The sequence below is a fragment of the Amblyomma americanum genome, chromosome 1, assembly GCF_052857255.1.
Source record: "Amblyomma americanum isolate KBUSLIRL-KWMA chromosome 1, ASM5285725v1, whole genome shotgun sequence".
Taxonomy (NCBI): Eukaryota; Metazoa; Arthropoda; class Arachnida; order Ixodida; family Ixodidae; genus Amblyomma; species Amblyomma americanum.
Window position 1 is genome coordinate 63,009,071 of NC_135497.1, and position 15,912 is coordinate 63,024,982.

At 49.0% G+C, this 15,912-nt stretch overlaps 1 protein-coding gene across 1 annotated transcript in view; it reads left to right on the forward strand.

Annotated features, from left to right (window-relative positions):
- Positions 1-276: 276 nt before the first annotated feature.
- Positions 277-15,912, forward strand: part of LOC144112883 (fibroblast growth factor receptor 4-like) — a 32,791-nt gene continuing 17,155 nt past the window's right edge. The window contains exons 1-7 of the mRNA XM_077645706.1: positions 277-397; positions 7,394-7,666; positions 10,971-11,080; positions 11,690-11,845; positions 12,693-12,816; positions 13,177-13,373; positions 13,620-13,755. Of these exons, the coding sequence (XP_077501832.1) occupies positions 334-397; positions 7,394-7,666; positions 10,971-11,080; positions 11,690-11,845; positions 12,693-12,816; positions 13,177-13,373; positions 13,620-13,755 (1,060 nt within the window). The 5' untranslated portion in view covers positions 277-333. The remainder of the gene's footprint in view (positions 398-7,393; positions 7,667-10,970; positions 11,081-11,689; positions 11,846-12,692; positions 12,817-13,176; positions 13,374-13,619; positions 13,756-15,912) is intronic.

Here is a 15,912-nt window from a genome sequence, read left to right on the forward strand (position 1 = left end):
CTTCCAATGTGCTCGTAGGTGCCTCCGTTTGCTTCTGATAATTGAACAAATTTTGGGGAACTGCCCACAGGTGGCCGAATATTGTGCGCACGGCAATCTTTCAGTGCGTGTTTTGAGAAACTGCTGGCCTCAGGTGTGATGTCGGCAATGTACTGCAGTTAAAGCTGCTCTTCTGTTCTGGCTCCGTCCTTTGGGCGGGTGCGATGATATGGAATGTTGCGAGTGCGGTCCATTGCTTGTTTCCTACTTACCTCGTTCTTTCCTTGTTCTCTATTGCTCTTCGCAGAGACCTAGGGCATGATCAGCTGAGCGAGGAGCCTGTACCAACGGACCATGTGTCGCTTCCGCCTAGGAGTCCTCACTTTCATCAGCCTGTTCTGTTTCGCCTCGTCAGAAGGTAGGTTCAGGCTCTTGTGAGGCCTGCTGTTTCTTATGAGTACGACTCTACCCTCTGAGCGACAAAAAATGATGAGGGGTTCTATGTAAACTTAGTACCGCATTTTTTCGAATGTAACGCGAGTTTTTTTTCCGAAAATAAAAGTGCGTTACGTTCGTGTTTACCTTTATCCGCCCGCAGAGTAGACCCTCACGTTACAATCGGGTAAATACGGTGTACTGCTGTGACCGAAACACGGAAAGTGGCCGAATGACACATCTAATCAGCCAAGTAGTCATTAACACAAAGGAATAATATGAACCCAGCGTCTCCCCTTCTTGATTTTTAATTTGTAAAAAGCGAGGGTGTTAATATCGAAATAGGTAGATTTTGGTGCTAGGTTCCGATTTCAAAAATTGGTACTGGCCACCCCTCAGTAACCGTTAGCTAAGCAATCCTGCTAGTAATGAATCAAGCGACTGCGCTTTGTATTCGATATGCATCGTTCATGGCATCGGCCTCAAAGCGACGCAGCTGCGCGATCGTTTTAGCCACGCGACAAAGGGTCTCGTACGTGAAGAACTGCATTTCAAAGCGTCATTTAAAGACAGTTTCAGTCAACCAAATTTTCCGTGCATCGCGTAGCGAGCCTGAGACTTCTTCGGTGTACATTTTGAACGTACTTCTACGTTCACCTGGTCAGACATGAAAGCTTCCTTCAGTCAATAGTAAAACTCGTCACTTCAAACAAAGATCCTGGACGACACGCGGGATTAAACGTGGGTGGAAAACGTGAGGTGAAGTTTTTCATTCCCAAAGATTCCTGTCTTTGAGTTGGTATTTTGCCTCCTTTTTATTATTTTCGCGTCTCGACGCCTCACCCGCGCTTGATTTGCTCTCTTTAAACCGCGGCCGTTTTGATAAAGAAGTCATCTGTCATAAAACTTTTGACTGGTTTTCTTTCTAGTTGTACGCTGCTGTGCTACTTATTTTGGGAGAGCTATAAATACAGTTCTTTCTCGTTTCACCTCACACTTTTCGACGGCGTAAAAACCGGCAGCATCTTTTCCAGACGATGGTAGGAATGTGACGAAAGTTTATAAGACGAAAGCCCCGGCTAAACTCTTATCTCTGCTTCAGGAGAGAAAATTTAATTTCCTCGGGGTATTTCGAGCACGGACTTGTTCTGCGCATGGTTCTCCTAAAAACGTTATTTGCTCTCGCTTCCGACAGGTGTCAGCGTCCGGACGTTTGCCTCTTTTGCTCCGTGTCGATCCCTTTTCGCAATTTCTTCCTTCCCTTCAGCAGCAGCGCAGCAAAAAGAGTGCGCTTCGCACGCGGGAAGGATTCGGCTTTCCTTGTCTCTCAGACAAGTGCGGCACGTCAGAGCGCACCTGCTAGCTGCTGCTTGCAGTCGTGGGGCTTCGATCCCGTGGTCTCTTCAAAGCCGTGATCAGCGGTCCTCGCCGTGGAGACGTGCAAGACCTGAAATTAATTAGAACGGCGGGGCCAAAATAGGCGGCGGGAAGGCGCTGTGGCCCCGCTGACGAAGCTGCGTCAGACTGCGCGAGGCGAGATGCCTAAAGGGCGCGCCGGGTAATCCCGGAAAAGGGCTTTGTGCCCGCCGCGAGGCCAAAATTAACTCGCCTCTCGACTCGAGCCGTGCGCACGCCGTCAAATGGCCACGCCTCCGCGGACCGACAACAAACCCCATTCGGTCCGCGCGCCGGCATAAATCCCGAAACGGTGTAAAGGAGCCCGGCGCTTATATGCGCGCTCCGCTCGCCATTGACGAGCGGCGAATTGACGAGCAATGAATAGAGTAAAATCGCAGTACACAGTACTGATGGGCGACTTCAATGCGAAGGTGGGCAAGAAGCAGGCTGACGACCACGCGGTAGGTGACTATGGGATAGGCTCTAGAAATAGCAGGGGAGAGTTATTAGTCGAATTCGCGGATAGAAATAATTTACGGATCATGAATACCTTCTTCCGCAAACGAGAAAACAGGAAGTGGACCTGGAAGAGCCCCAATGGTGAGATTAAAAATGAAATCGACTTCATACTATGCGCTAAACCGGGCATCATTCAGGATGTGGCCGTCCTCGGAAGGGTGCGTTGCAGCGACCATAGAATGGTAAGGTCTAGAATTAGCTTAGACTTGAAGAGGGAACGGAAGAAGCTAGCGAAGAAGAAGACCATTAAAGAGTTAGCCGTAAGAGGGAACGCACAGGAGTTTAGGATAGCGCTGCAAAACAGATACTCGGCTTTAACTGAGGAAGATGATCTTGATGTTCATTCAATGCACGATAACCTGACATCAATAATTACGGAGTGCGCAGTAGAAGTAGGCGGTAGGACAGTTCGAAAAGATACCGGGAAGCTATCTCAGGTGACGAAAGATCTGATTAAGAAGCGCCAAAACATGAAGGCATCTAACACTACCGATAGAATAGAACTAACGGAGCTATCAAAGTTAATAAATAAGCGCAAGGTAGCCGACATAAGTAAGTTTAATATGGAGAGAATCGAGCATGCTATAAAGAACGGAGGTAGCCTTAAAACAGTGAAGAGGAAACTAGGCGTAGGTAAAAACCAGATGTATGCATTAAGAGACAAGCATGGCAATGTCATTAGCAATATGGATAAGATAGTTAACGTAGCTGAAGAGTTCTACACAGACCTGTACAGCAGCCAATGTAATCAGAGGGTTAATGTGAAAGACAGCAGTGCAAAGCAATGCGTCATCCCGCCAGTAACGAAAGATGAGGTAAAGAAAGCCTTAGAAGCAATGAAAAAGGGAAAAGCAGCTTTGGAGGGCCAGGTAACAGCAGATCTGTTGAAGGAGAGAGGGGACATCGTGCTAGAAAAACTAGCCACCCTGTATACGCAATGCTTTCTGACCTCGACTGTACCAGAAGCTTGGAAGAATGCAAACATTATCTTAATTCATAAGAAGGGAGATGCCAAGGACTTGAAAAATTACAGGCCGATCAGCTTACTATCCGTTGCCTACAAAGTATTTACTAAGGTAATCGCTAATAGAGTAAGGGCAACGTTAGACTTTAATCAACCAAATGATCAGGCAGGCTTTCGTAAAGGATATTCCACAATAGATCATATTCACACTATCAATCAGGTTATAGAGAAATGAACCAAACTCTATATATAGCTTTCATTGATTACGAGAAAGCATTCGACTCAGTGGAAACCTCAGCAGTCATACAGGCATTGCGTAATCAGGGGGTAGAAGAGCCTTATGTCAAAATACTGGAAGATATATATAGCAACTGCACAGCTACTATAGTCCTCCATAAAGTCAGCAATAAAATTCCAATAAGGAAGGGCGTCAGGCAAGGAGACACGATCTCGCCAATGCTGTTCACCGCATGTTTGCAGGAGGTATTTCGAGGCCTGAATTGGGAACAGTTGGGAATAAGAATAAATGAAGAATACCTAAATAATCTGAGATTTGCTGATGACATTGCCTTGCTGAGTCACTCAGGAGGTGAACTGCAAATCATGATCAACGAGTTAGACAGGCAGAGCAGATCGATGGGTCTAAAAATTAACATGCAGAAAACCAAGGTAATGTTCAACAGCCTAGCAAGGAAACAACAGTTCACAATTGGCAGCGAGAGCCTAGAAATTGTGCCGGAATACGTCTACTTAGGGCAGGTAGTGACAGCTGATCCGGATCATGAGAGGGAGATAACTAGAAGGATAAGAATGGGATGGAGCGCATATGGCAAATTCTCGCAGATCATGAGGGGCAGTTTACCAATTTCCCTCAAGAGGAAAGTGTACAACAGCATAATCTTACCAGTACTCACCTACGGGGCAGAAACGTGGAGGCTAACGAAAAGAGTTCAGCTTAAGTTAAGGACAACGCAGCGAGCCATGGAAAGAAAAATGATAGGTGTAACGTTAAGAGATCGGAAGCGGGCAGAGTGGGTGAGGGAAAAAACACGGGTTAATGACATCCTAGTCGAAATCAAGAGAAAGAAATGGGCTTGGGCAGGGCATGTAATGCGAAGGCAAGATAACCGCTGGTCTTTAAGGGTAACGGAGTGGGTTCCAAGAGAAAGTAAGCGTAGCAGGGGGCGGCAGAAGGTTAGATGGGCGGATGAGATTAAGAAGTTTGCAGGCAAAGGGTGGATGCAGCTGGCAAAGGATAGGGTTAATTGGAGAGACATGGGAGAGGCCTTTGCCCTGCAGTGGGTGTAGTAAGGCTGATGATGATGATGATGAATTACGGCTGCAGGGCCCTGATTCATGGTCGCCGAGACACGCGCCCCGAGCCAGAAGCAGCTTCGAGGTGTAGCGCGCAGACCTGTGCTAAACGGCGATGCCGGTGCCGTAACTCTACCGGCGCTGTCAAGTAATGGCAGGAAGCGGCCACGTTGCCCGCTTGGGTCTCTGCGGTCGTAGAAACCGGAGCCCAGGCTGCAGGATTCCCCCCCCCCCTCTCCAAGTCTTCGGCGCAGGGATCACCTTCGACACTGACGGTGACCCTCGCCAAGAAGCAGAGACATCGAGGCGCCCGGACGTCAAGTCCGACCCCCCCTCCCCCCCCCCCCCCCAATGTTAAAGCTCATAGTTAGAGCGAGCTTTCAGTGGCCTTCCCGTCCAGCACTTGGCAATGCACAGCCCACCAACAGCTCATCCGACTCAGCTGAGGCCGTGTTCAGTTCTGCTTCGAGGAGCCTCGCAGGCCATGGATCTTTAGTGACGAAGGAAGTGTCGCGCTCTACGCGAAAACCTTTTGATACGTTGTGACTGGCGCCAACAGAGGTGGATGAGATTCGCGACCGTAAAAACCAATGACACCCAGCTAGTTATACTCCGATGCCTCCTCGCCTCATTTTATCGCAATTCCTTGTTGCTCGTGCCGTTCTAGCGGCGTTAGAAATGGCGAAGTCATCGCAGAAGCAGCATGTCATAACAGAAAACGGTGCCGACAGGGCGGCGAGTAACTAGTGCGCCTTTTAGTGACAGAAGGGATCTTGAATGCGACGGTTTCAATAAAACGACAGTGTCTTCCAAAAGCTTTTATCTTGTCCCCAATGAGAATGGTCATTTGCCGCATGAGCACGCTAGCTGGCAGAGAGTGCGCCATATATGGTCATCCTAAGTCATCTTATGGTCATGTAGAGTTATCTAATCGTCATAATGCGCAGTTTAAGCGTTCGTGCATGTGTGGAATTTCAAAGCTATTTCTGACTTCGCTGGCGTTTAGTCAGCACTAAATTATTTTCACTTGGCACATCGACAAGATGTGCGACAAGTTGTGTGTCCTGATGGACTGGACCCGCCAGTGAGTGTCAAAGGGTTCTTTAGATGCCCAGGACTTCTCCCAGTCAGCCTTAGTTCCAATGCCGCTATGCATGACGGCGCCTACAAGAGAGTGATGTATCGCAAGCAGCGTCAGTTCCCTCTGAAGGTACCCGAACGACTTGGGAGGTTGAAGCAGGTCGCCTTTTGCCCTGCGACGACCTCTCCTTATGAGGCGGCTTTTATCATTCTGTATCAGTGTAATACTAACACAAGGCTACTTTTTGCTTGCGACATAGCGTATGCGCGTTTTATTTTTTTCCCCCCTCTCTTATCGAAGAACGCGACTCTCGGCTTCCTTGCAGAATATGTGCATTTCCAGCGAATCGTGGAAGGAATAACAGCGTCGGGTCGTGCGAACGACGCCATTTTAGGAACTGGCTGATCATGCCAGCTTGCACCTTTCCTTATTTTATTTTTTCTATTTTACTCCCTGGCTTCTCGCTGCGCTCACCTATCATTACTCTCTCCGCCGAGGTGGTGCCCATTTTTGTCTTTTCCTTGGCGCCAGCGCAAATTCTGCGCTACGCCCGATAACCTTGCCGGCAGGTTGCAGCAGCGGGTCCCTGAACCGCAGGATGCAACTCGGAATACAGAGACTGTGAGGCGGATATCTACCACCTGTTGTGGGACTGCCCGACGCTGAAGCCGACGAGAATTCGGCACCTGGCGGCAGTGGGACTGTCACCGGACAATCCGGATTGCTATATTGCCTGGCCACAGGGCCCATATCATCGTTCACTTCTCGATTTCATCAAATGAGCCCACCTTTTTTCATTTATTTAAGCATCTTACTCATCTCTCACTTTATAGTTTTTATGCCCTGAGGCAATAAACATCGCTTAAAAACATGCATTCCGAATAAACGCTCAGGCGCGCGCACTTCCTGCCTTGGTGCGACACGCCCCGTGTTTGGCCCCGCATGGGCGAAAGGCAAGCAGATTTACATTACGCAACCCAGGGATGGACTCGACTAATTACAGCCGCGGCCAGGGCTGTCAGCGTGGCTCGCCGACAACGACGCGCGCGTGCGCTGCTGATGTGTGGACTCAGCGGGCTGGAACAAACGCTGATGGGCGCGGCGAAGCTTTGGCAGAGTGCGGCGGATAAGCAGCGGGGCTGCAGGGCGCCTCTTCTGCAGGGGGGGGGGGGGGGGGAGGAGGGGAGGATCGCTTCACCGAGTAAAGAACTGAGAGAGAAGGCAAATTCTGCCGTTAGGGCTATGTCCCTGGAAGTGGTAGCCGCTTAAGGAGAAATGGGGGTCTCCGAGTCGGAATGTCGTTCAGCCAAGAGTCGATACCCAACTAAAGCGCTTTTAGCTACTCTATTTATGCGCCGTGGTGCAGACACCATGTCGGATCCGAATAGGTTTAAGTGTTAGCGAAGGAGTACCAGCTTGTGCAATTCGTGGCAGTGCGGCGTAGCGCGCGGTGATTGATTAGCGCGCTGCAGTTAACCGTTTGCCAAGAATCACGGCAAGCGCCTTTGAAATTCTTCCAATGGAATCCACAGTCTTCAGCCTTCTCAGTGCCTCTTGTAGATCCAGTGGTGGTTTAAGGTATATTGGGGACGCACTTCCATTCGCGCACACGCAGGGAGGTGACTGAAGTAGCACTATGTATGCACTCGGAAGCTAGATGTATACCCTTTTAAGCGAGACTGACTGGTTGGTTGCATCCGCAGGCCCTCCGGTCATCAAGAAGGACAACGAGAAGACAGTCTACGAGGTGATGCCCGGCGACACGGTGCGGCTGCGCTGCGCCGCCTCGGGCCAGCCGCGGCCCCACGTGGCCTGGTATCACGGCGAGAGCGAAGTGACGCCTGCGCGCGACAACGTCCGCCAATCTCGGCACGCGCTGGTCATCCAGAACGCGCAGCCGCGCGATGCCGGACGCTACTTCTGCAAGGCTTCCAACGACGATGGCGTGGCCTGGAAGAACTTCACCGTGCTAGTGGGTAAGCACACTCTTAGGGTTGTTCGTTTCGCGATCGAGCTCTGATCCCTGCCTTTTCGGTGCTGCCCCTGTGTGGCTTCTTTCTTGTCGTGCCGTCGTTGCTTCTCTGCAGCACTCCGTGTGCTGTCAGTCAGCATGACAGCGCTAACACGCTGTTATGCATTTATGGACCATGACGTTATCGCGGTTACAGAAAATAACCAGGCGCAGTCGTTAGTACAGGGGCATCACCGTGCATGTGGAGAAATCATATTCGGCGCCGATTCTCGTCTTCCGGCTCCATCGCGCTACATCGGCTACATCGCGGCTACATTCCGGCTACATCGCGCCAGAATACATGCGCTTTGAAGAAGCTTGCAGAGAAAGCAAACTCTCCAGTGCACGTAACTCGTCGAAATAGCCAAAATCTGTTGGGCCACAGCGCCGAAAGTAATCGCGTTTTCGGAATTCTAAGAACTGATAAGAATATTACTTATGGTCGGCTACACGCCTCTAAATATTTAAGGAGCCTAACAGTAGTACAGAAGTTAACTATTCAATATTAGTTAACCAGCTGCTAATTGGCACGTCTTAGTTGTTTTCTGATGTACTACACCGTTGACAATGCTATGTCGATAAAAGCGCTCCTCTAACTCAAAAAGCCTACTTTTAAAAATTTTGGAAAGCCATAGATGAAACACCCCGTATAGGTGGGGACACAGTGGCCTGCGCCGTATGCAGAAAAAGTACCTTAGTTCGTGTATCGGCACCACCACGAGATGACGAGATGACTGCACGCCCGATACAGTGTTCATTTCAGCCCCCCTCCTTTATCAAAAAATAAATAAAAACTAAATGCACTTACCGCACGTGTATGGCGTAGATGCGCTGACCGGTGGCCGACTGGCAAAACCCCAGAAACAAGCACGGGGCACTAGCATCCGTTTTTTATGGCAACGAGATAGTTCATGGGTGTTCTTGCTTCTGCCGGTCAAGTTTCGCCACTCGGCCGATAGAAGACGCTGCGTTTGCAGGCCCGGTTTGGAGGTGCTATAGAGTGGTACTTCATCTGGCTGCTGGCGTCCAGTGCATTTAACATGTTATGGCTCCACATAGATATCTTACGCCGTGATCATGACCAAAGATGGAGCCCATATACTGTGCTTGCAAACCTGGTCATTCGAATTAGCGCCGACATATGCATGCGGCGCGATTAAAGAAGAACGAATTAAGCGCGTGTGATCTCTACCAGAGTCGAATCGAAATTGAGATTATTTGCACTCTGCACTGTGCCGCAGTCTCGTGCATTAAATACCTGAAGGGCACGAGAGCAAGCGCACCGCTTCGAAAGGCTAAAGACGGCAGCAGATGTGGAGCCGTCCTCGCTTACGCCCGCGCCCTCGGCAGGGCGCGTGCCTCGGCCGCCAGCACTGCGTCAGCAATGACGCGTTCGCGCTGCCGCGGGCAGCCTGCACTGCTTCGGCATCATGGCGGCTCCTTCATCGCCGGCGCCATTTCGGGGCCGACGCCTGTTTAAAAAGTGAATGCTGCGGCCCGCTCGAACTGCGCTCGGTTTATTTCCAGTGGCTTCCTCCTGACAGTGGCACAACAGTGGCGTCGCAACTGAAGGAGCGGAGAACTGAGACTAAACGTCGTCATCTCCACTTTTTTTTTTTTGAGCGGAAACCTCGCACCACCGAAAGATGCGGTGGTGGTGGCCGCAGCAAATCAGATATGCCAGGTGTCTCAGGGAAGCCCGCCACTCATTTCTGAGAATAGGCTGTTTGAGTTACGAAGATGGCCTCTGCGGCACAGTAATGTTGGCGGACATGAGGTGAATAGTGTTAATTGGCAGGCTGGTTAACAGTAATCAAGTTTTCGAGGGCAACTCTTATGGCCCGTTCGTGAACCCAACATAGCACAGCCTCACAGGTGAACTCTGTTGGGTGCACCTCATTTCGAGACCTAAATTACTGCATCGTCAGGCTGGCAGCGAGAACGCCCGCCGAAACGCTCGCAGCCCACAACACTGCAGAGCAGATCGTGTGCGCTTTTTCTTTTGGCTCGTAAAGCTCGAAGCGGAATCGCCATCTCCCAGAGTCTTTTGCTTCTAATGGACGACGACGCACTGTTGGAGCGACTTGTATCATGGGAGGCTTCCGATTCCTTGGAGCCTTGTAGACGCCTTTGCTTCCGTGAACCTGCTAGCAGCAAAGTTGCTGCGTCTGATAGAGCGCTAGCCTTATCCGGCAGTAATCCAGATCGCGGCAGCTATTCAGAGGGCCAGACTAACAAATCGACGATGAGCAGATTTTTGATATGAGCGAGCCTTCGAGTTGGAAGCTAATGTCTGCGGATTGCTTGAAAGGGCTCTGAATGGGGCTCTCAATAAAGGTGCGTTATTCCTGGAATTTTAAAGGACGTAGCTTCACGAATTTCCTGCAGCAAGAATTTCTTTAATGCCACTTGTAGAAGCTGAGTTATCTGCAGTCAAAATTTGAATTTCATTGTCTTTGCGCTTTTCCGTCTCCTTCCTCTCGTCAATTTTTGCACGCTCAAAGGTCAGCGCTCCCCCCCCCCCCCCCCGGGAATTCTTCGATGGGCGGAGCTTCCTGACCCTCCAGAGCGACGCTGCTGACCAGCCGCAACCATGGTAGCTGCTTAACGCACGAAAGAATGCCACCAATAGCCATGTCTGATCAGAATTACGCGGCAGCGTGCGACGGAGGAGCGCGCGAGCATCAAAAATAACCTGGAAGGAGTCGCCAACTTTCGCGCGCGATTGTGGGTTCTCTGCTGCGTGTAGAAGTGTATTATTTGGCTCAGGTGCTCATGACGAGAGAATGTAGGGAATGAGCGAGTTTATGCACTCACCTCAGAACATGTTTCAGAGCCCCTTTAAGGTTCATGCATGCTGCGATACTTTGAACTTTTGCCACACCCTGCAGGCACTCATGCTATTGATATAGAAAAGCTTAAGCGTTGCGGTGTAGCTGTCGCCCTATTACGATGTCACTGTAGGCAACCCTTCTCAATGACGCGTTTGCGACAGCGCTGAGCGCCGATAAGAAGAATTCGCGTTCAAGAAAGTGTAAAAAACGAGACGGGTGCTGGAAAAATGCGTTGGTAGACACGTTAGCAGGGTGTTCGCTGGTAGCGGTTGGCGAATGCTCCACGCAAGTGGAGAGAATAGCGCAACAGCAACAGGCTGAAAGAAGGAAACGAGGCATGCGCGTAGCATATGCTTCCGTTTTTCGTCATATCCTTCCTCGCAAGCAGCCACAGAGGTTTGCGAAACTGAAAGATCGCCGTTCTCTTTTCTTCAGAAGTTGTTTCTGCAGACCAAGCGAGGGGCCGAGACAACATCCTGCACACAAGAAACGCAAGCGCAGTCACCATACCCTCCATCGACGAAACGGAGGATCTCACGGAAAAGCCAGCTAAACGACTCCCTCTTGCTCGTCTGTACGGACGCGCTGCAGGTGAGGCACTTGGGCAGAGCGGTGTTTAATGCGGCACCTGCGGAAACTCCATCAGCATTGGGGAGCATTAAACGTGGAATAGGAACGCTTTCACGCAGCTTTATAGAGTCTGGAAGTGAATGGCGAGAATTTTGCCCCCACTGCAATATCCGCGATGCAAGTAGCGAAGCCCCAAGTTGCCTTTGAACGTCTTCCAACTGCAGGGTTATTCTAGCATCGAACAATACCGGCGCCAGCGTTGTTTGAACTCGCCTTACAGCAGGTAAGGAAAGGTCGCCCTAGCAAATTTTAGCACAAAATAAAGTCAGCATTTGTGTTCAAATCGAATGGATACGAAAGAGCCATTACATGGACCCCTTCATTTGCCCAGAGATTATATAGCTCTAGCGGAAATTACTCTGTAAATGAAAGAAGATAAATGAAAGAATTCCACTCAGGGTGCTTTCCGAGAAAAGGATAAAGCTGCAGCCACGATCAATGCATCAATGCCAATTTTCCGAAATGAAGCTTGGCAAGCTCTCGATGCGCTCTGCTGCAGCTTGACTGCGCCACTTGCTCGTATTGCAGAGCCGCCTACGCTCGCGAAGGTGAACCCTCACCTGGTGGTGCAGCTGGCTGGAAGCAATCTGGTGCTGCCGTGCATCGTCAAAAGCAATCCTCCGGCGAACATCACGTGGCTCAAGAACGATCAGCGGCCCACGCGGCTGCTGGGAAAAAAGGTACGCGGTCCAGACTACCACTTTTAATAAGGAGCTGCCTTCCGGCCCGCCGGAGGCTGAATGGTACAGCTCAGAGCCCACCGCAAACAGGAGTGTTTGAAAATGTTAGTGCGACTTTGAGGAGGAACAATGCTGAGCAAATAACATTCACAGACGATTTTAAAATGAAAGCGGAAAGCCGCCAGAACGTTCACCCGGTTCTTACCCTATTAAAGCGGCAGGGAAGGTGACAATAGCGGACCGCGTTGACCGGTGATGGCTAAAAAAGAAGAACACATCCTAAACGTGGCGTCAAGAGTGTGCAGTTTCATGCAGCGCCGGTGCACGCGAATCTGTGATAAGCCTCGCCGGCTTCATAAAATTATGTGCCTGTCTGCTTGCTATTCGGCACTTACGTTTAACGGTTTTACCTTCGTTTCCTATCAACTGTTCTGTAACACAGCAGCCGCTTAGTACGGCACATGTGACGTTGTGTGGCCGACAGGTGACACGTCGAGAAAACGGCTACGAGTAATTTCTATTTTAGCTCGCTTTTGACAGCTATTTACTTCACGTAGACCACACATTTAAGCCACTGAAACAAAAGAAGAATGTGGATAAATGCAACACATTTAAACACAACGCTGAAAAATTTTTGTACAGCGAAAACACGGTGCCTCAAAGATTATGAAAGGAGAATCGATGAAATGAAATGCAGCCGTCAATATTAGCATGCCACCGAAGGCAATGCTAGTTTCGTCAGCGACACGAGCCGGAACGCCTGTATGAGAGTTCTGAAGTCTTGTTGTCTAACTTGTTTTCAGTTCGGCGTGGGAATGAGGGTCTAACTGAATCGAACTCTGCTCAGATTACTTACAGGAAACAGAAGCTGCGGATGAATGACGTTATGGTGTCGGATGCTGGCAACTACACCTGCATAGCCGTCAATTCTCTCGGCAACGTCAGATACACCTATAGAGTTGAAATAAAAGGTTAGTACATAACTTCTCTCTCTCTCTCTCCCTGATGACCCATAGCAAAGCAAACTTGCGTGTATACGTGTGTCAGAATACGTTTCAGCAGCAATTCAGGAATGTTCTTTGACCTACAAGTGTCGCCAGCTGCAGAGAAGTAACACACTTTCCTATGTAGCCGCTGGAGTGACTTTGGCCTGCGCTTTAAAAAGCGACAAACATTGCTTCTTTGTGTGGTTTTCAGTAGGCAGAGGTGCTTTCTCTCTCTTTTTTGTCCTCGCAATAAAACGAATGCCTGCAGAAAATACCAGAGAATTATGTCGTCATGCCACGCTGCATGTGCAGACCTTGAGCTTAGCACGTCATTGGCGCTTGCAGAACGAATCCCTCTCCGGCCAACCTTTTACGAAGACTTCTTCGAGAACAAGACATTATACGTTGGACAGCAGGCGCAGCTCGAGTGCCGCTTCATAAGCGACCTGCAGCCGCACGTCAGCTGGCTGCGACACTACTCTGTCAACGGCTCGTGGTTCCAGGATGACCTCGAGACAACGCCTTACGTCAGCATCGTTCAGGTGAGCAGCTGGACGGGCATTTCGGGCAACTTTACACGGAGCGTTCGAGTGCATGACATGGCTGTTTGTCTTTTCCTGCTCACTCTTCCTTTGAAAAAAAAAGGAATCGGTGAGTACAGCAGATGTAATGCGGGCGCCTTAGGCATACGTGTGTGCGTGCGGGAACAACAATTTGAAAGCATGTTCTCTTCCTGCGCTTCTTTATATTTTCTTTGTCACGACGTTGTTTTTGCCTTCATCCCACAGAGTGCGAATGAAAGCACAGATCCTCGAATCCTCGTGATCGAAAACGTGACCTTGGACGACGAAGGCTGGTACACTTGTCTGGTTGGCAATAGCGTTGGCATCAGCAGCAAGAGCGGCTATTTGAGTGTTAAGCCATGTGAGTACCACAAGCCCCCATGTCTACATTGGTCGATTTCTTGCATGTTAGCTGTAGGCCCCGATAACAGATGCCAAAGCCTCAAATGATGAGTTCCGGTGCGCACTCAGGTTACATTTGTGGAAAATAGTGTTTCTTCACTTTCCGCCGTTGACCCGCCGCGGTGGCTCAGCGGTTAGGGCGCTCGGCTACTGATCCGGAGTTCCCAGGTTCTAACCCAACCACGGCGGCTGCGTTTTTATGGAGGCAAAACGCTAAGGCGTCCGTGTGCTGTGCGATGTCAGTGCACGTTAAAGATCCCCAGGTGGCCGAAATTATCCCGGAGCCCTCCACTACGGCACCTCTTTCTTCCTTTCTTCTTTCACTCCCTCCTTTATCCCTTCCCTTGCGGCGCGGTTCAGGTGTCCAACGATATATGAGACCGATACTGCGCAATTTCCTTTCCCCAAAGAACATTTATTATTATTATTATTATTATTATTATTATTATTATTATTATTATTATTATTATTATTATTATTATTATTATTATTATTATTATTATTATTATTATTATTATTATTATTATTCACTTTCCGCCATTTAGTTCGAAGTATTCAAAATGTCAGCGCTTTCTTTTCGGTATAATAAGAGAGACGCTAGATGTTACATAGCTTTGAGAAGTTGCATGAGCTTCTAACAACGCACGTGCGGCGCTATGCTTTGTAATAACCTACCAAGGTACTGTAACTCAATGCGCTAAATCAATGCGCTAAAGAATACAATGAAAAATTAGTTTCCGCCAAATTGAAGTTTTTTTCTTCCGACTTACATTCCATCCTCCAAACAAACCCTAATAAATTCTGGCATATTCTTTCCCCCGAACTGCGATCCTGTAGAATTGAGCTTCTTAACGCTGACCGTGAGCCCATAGACAGTAATAAGTGTGCGGCAGTCCTTAATAATTACTTCTGTTCAGTGTTCTTCTCAGCAACTAGCAGCCCAAATTTTTTGCCAGCCATCGCTGCAATACCCATGCCACAAGTCACAGTCACACCGGCAGGAATAGCGAACATAATCAGTTCTCTCAAACTTCATCATCAGCTGGCTGCGATAATATAAACAGTAAACTCCTGAAAAATACTAGTTCAGTCTCAAGCCTAATCCTGCATCTAATTTTTACCCAATCATTGGAATCCGGAGAAGTCCCAGATGACTGGAAGATAGCTGAAATCATTCCAATATTTAAGAAAGGGGACCGCACAAATCCTTCCAACTATCGTCCCATTTCGTTAACCAGCACTCCTTCAAAATTACTTGAACATGTTACAGCGTCAAACTTAATGAGCCATCTAGATTAAGTTAACTTCTTTCATCCCCACCAACACGGTTTTCGAAAACACTATTCCTGTGAAACACAGTTGGCCGAATTCACTCATGACATCCCACAGTTTATGGACAATAACCTTCAAATAGACGCCATTTTCTTAGACTTTTCCAAAGCCTTCGACCGTGTTTCTTATTCGCACCTGCTCGCAAAACTCTCCTCCCCAGGCATTCCTCATAACCTAATAACCTGGATTGATCATTTCTGAAATGGGCGCATGCAATTCACTTCATCCAATGGTTACCGCTCATCTCTTACAGATGTATCATCAGGTGTCCCCCAGGTGGCCGGCTTATCCCCACTGCTATTCCTCATTTACATCAACGAGCTTCCATTAAACACAAGCACCAAATTAAGACTGTTCGTGGATGACTGTGTAATATACAGCCCCCTTCGTGATCCCACCGATAGTCACCTCCTCCAAAAAGATATCGACACAATAGTTACATGGTGCGACACATGGCTGATGCCTTTAAACCTTGATAAATGCCAACTGTTGTCGTTCTCTCGCAAACGCGCAGTTATTCATCATTCATACAATATTAACTCAGTCCCGATTGTCCCAACAACGTTATGTAAGTATCTCGGATTGCATCTGACATCTTCACTATCTTGGGTAAACCATGTCCAAAGAATATGTTCCGATGCCTCCCGTGTCTTAGGTTATCTACGACGTAACCTCAAGTCAGCATCTCCCGAAGTAAAAAAACTTGCTTACCTAACATTTGTTCGTCCCAAACTTGAATTTGCATCATCCATCTGGCATCCCTCTCAAGCCTACCTCACCGCCG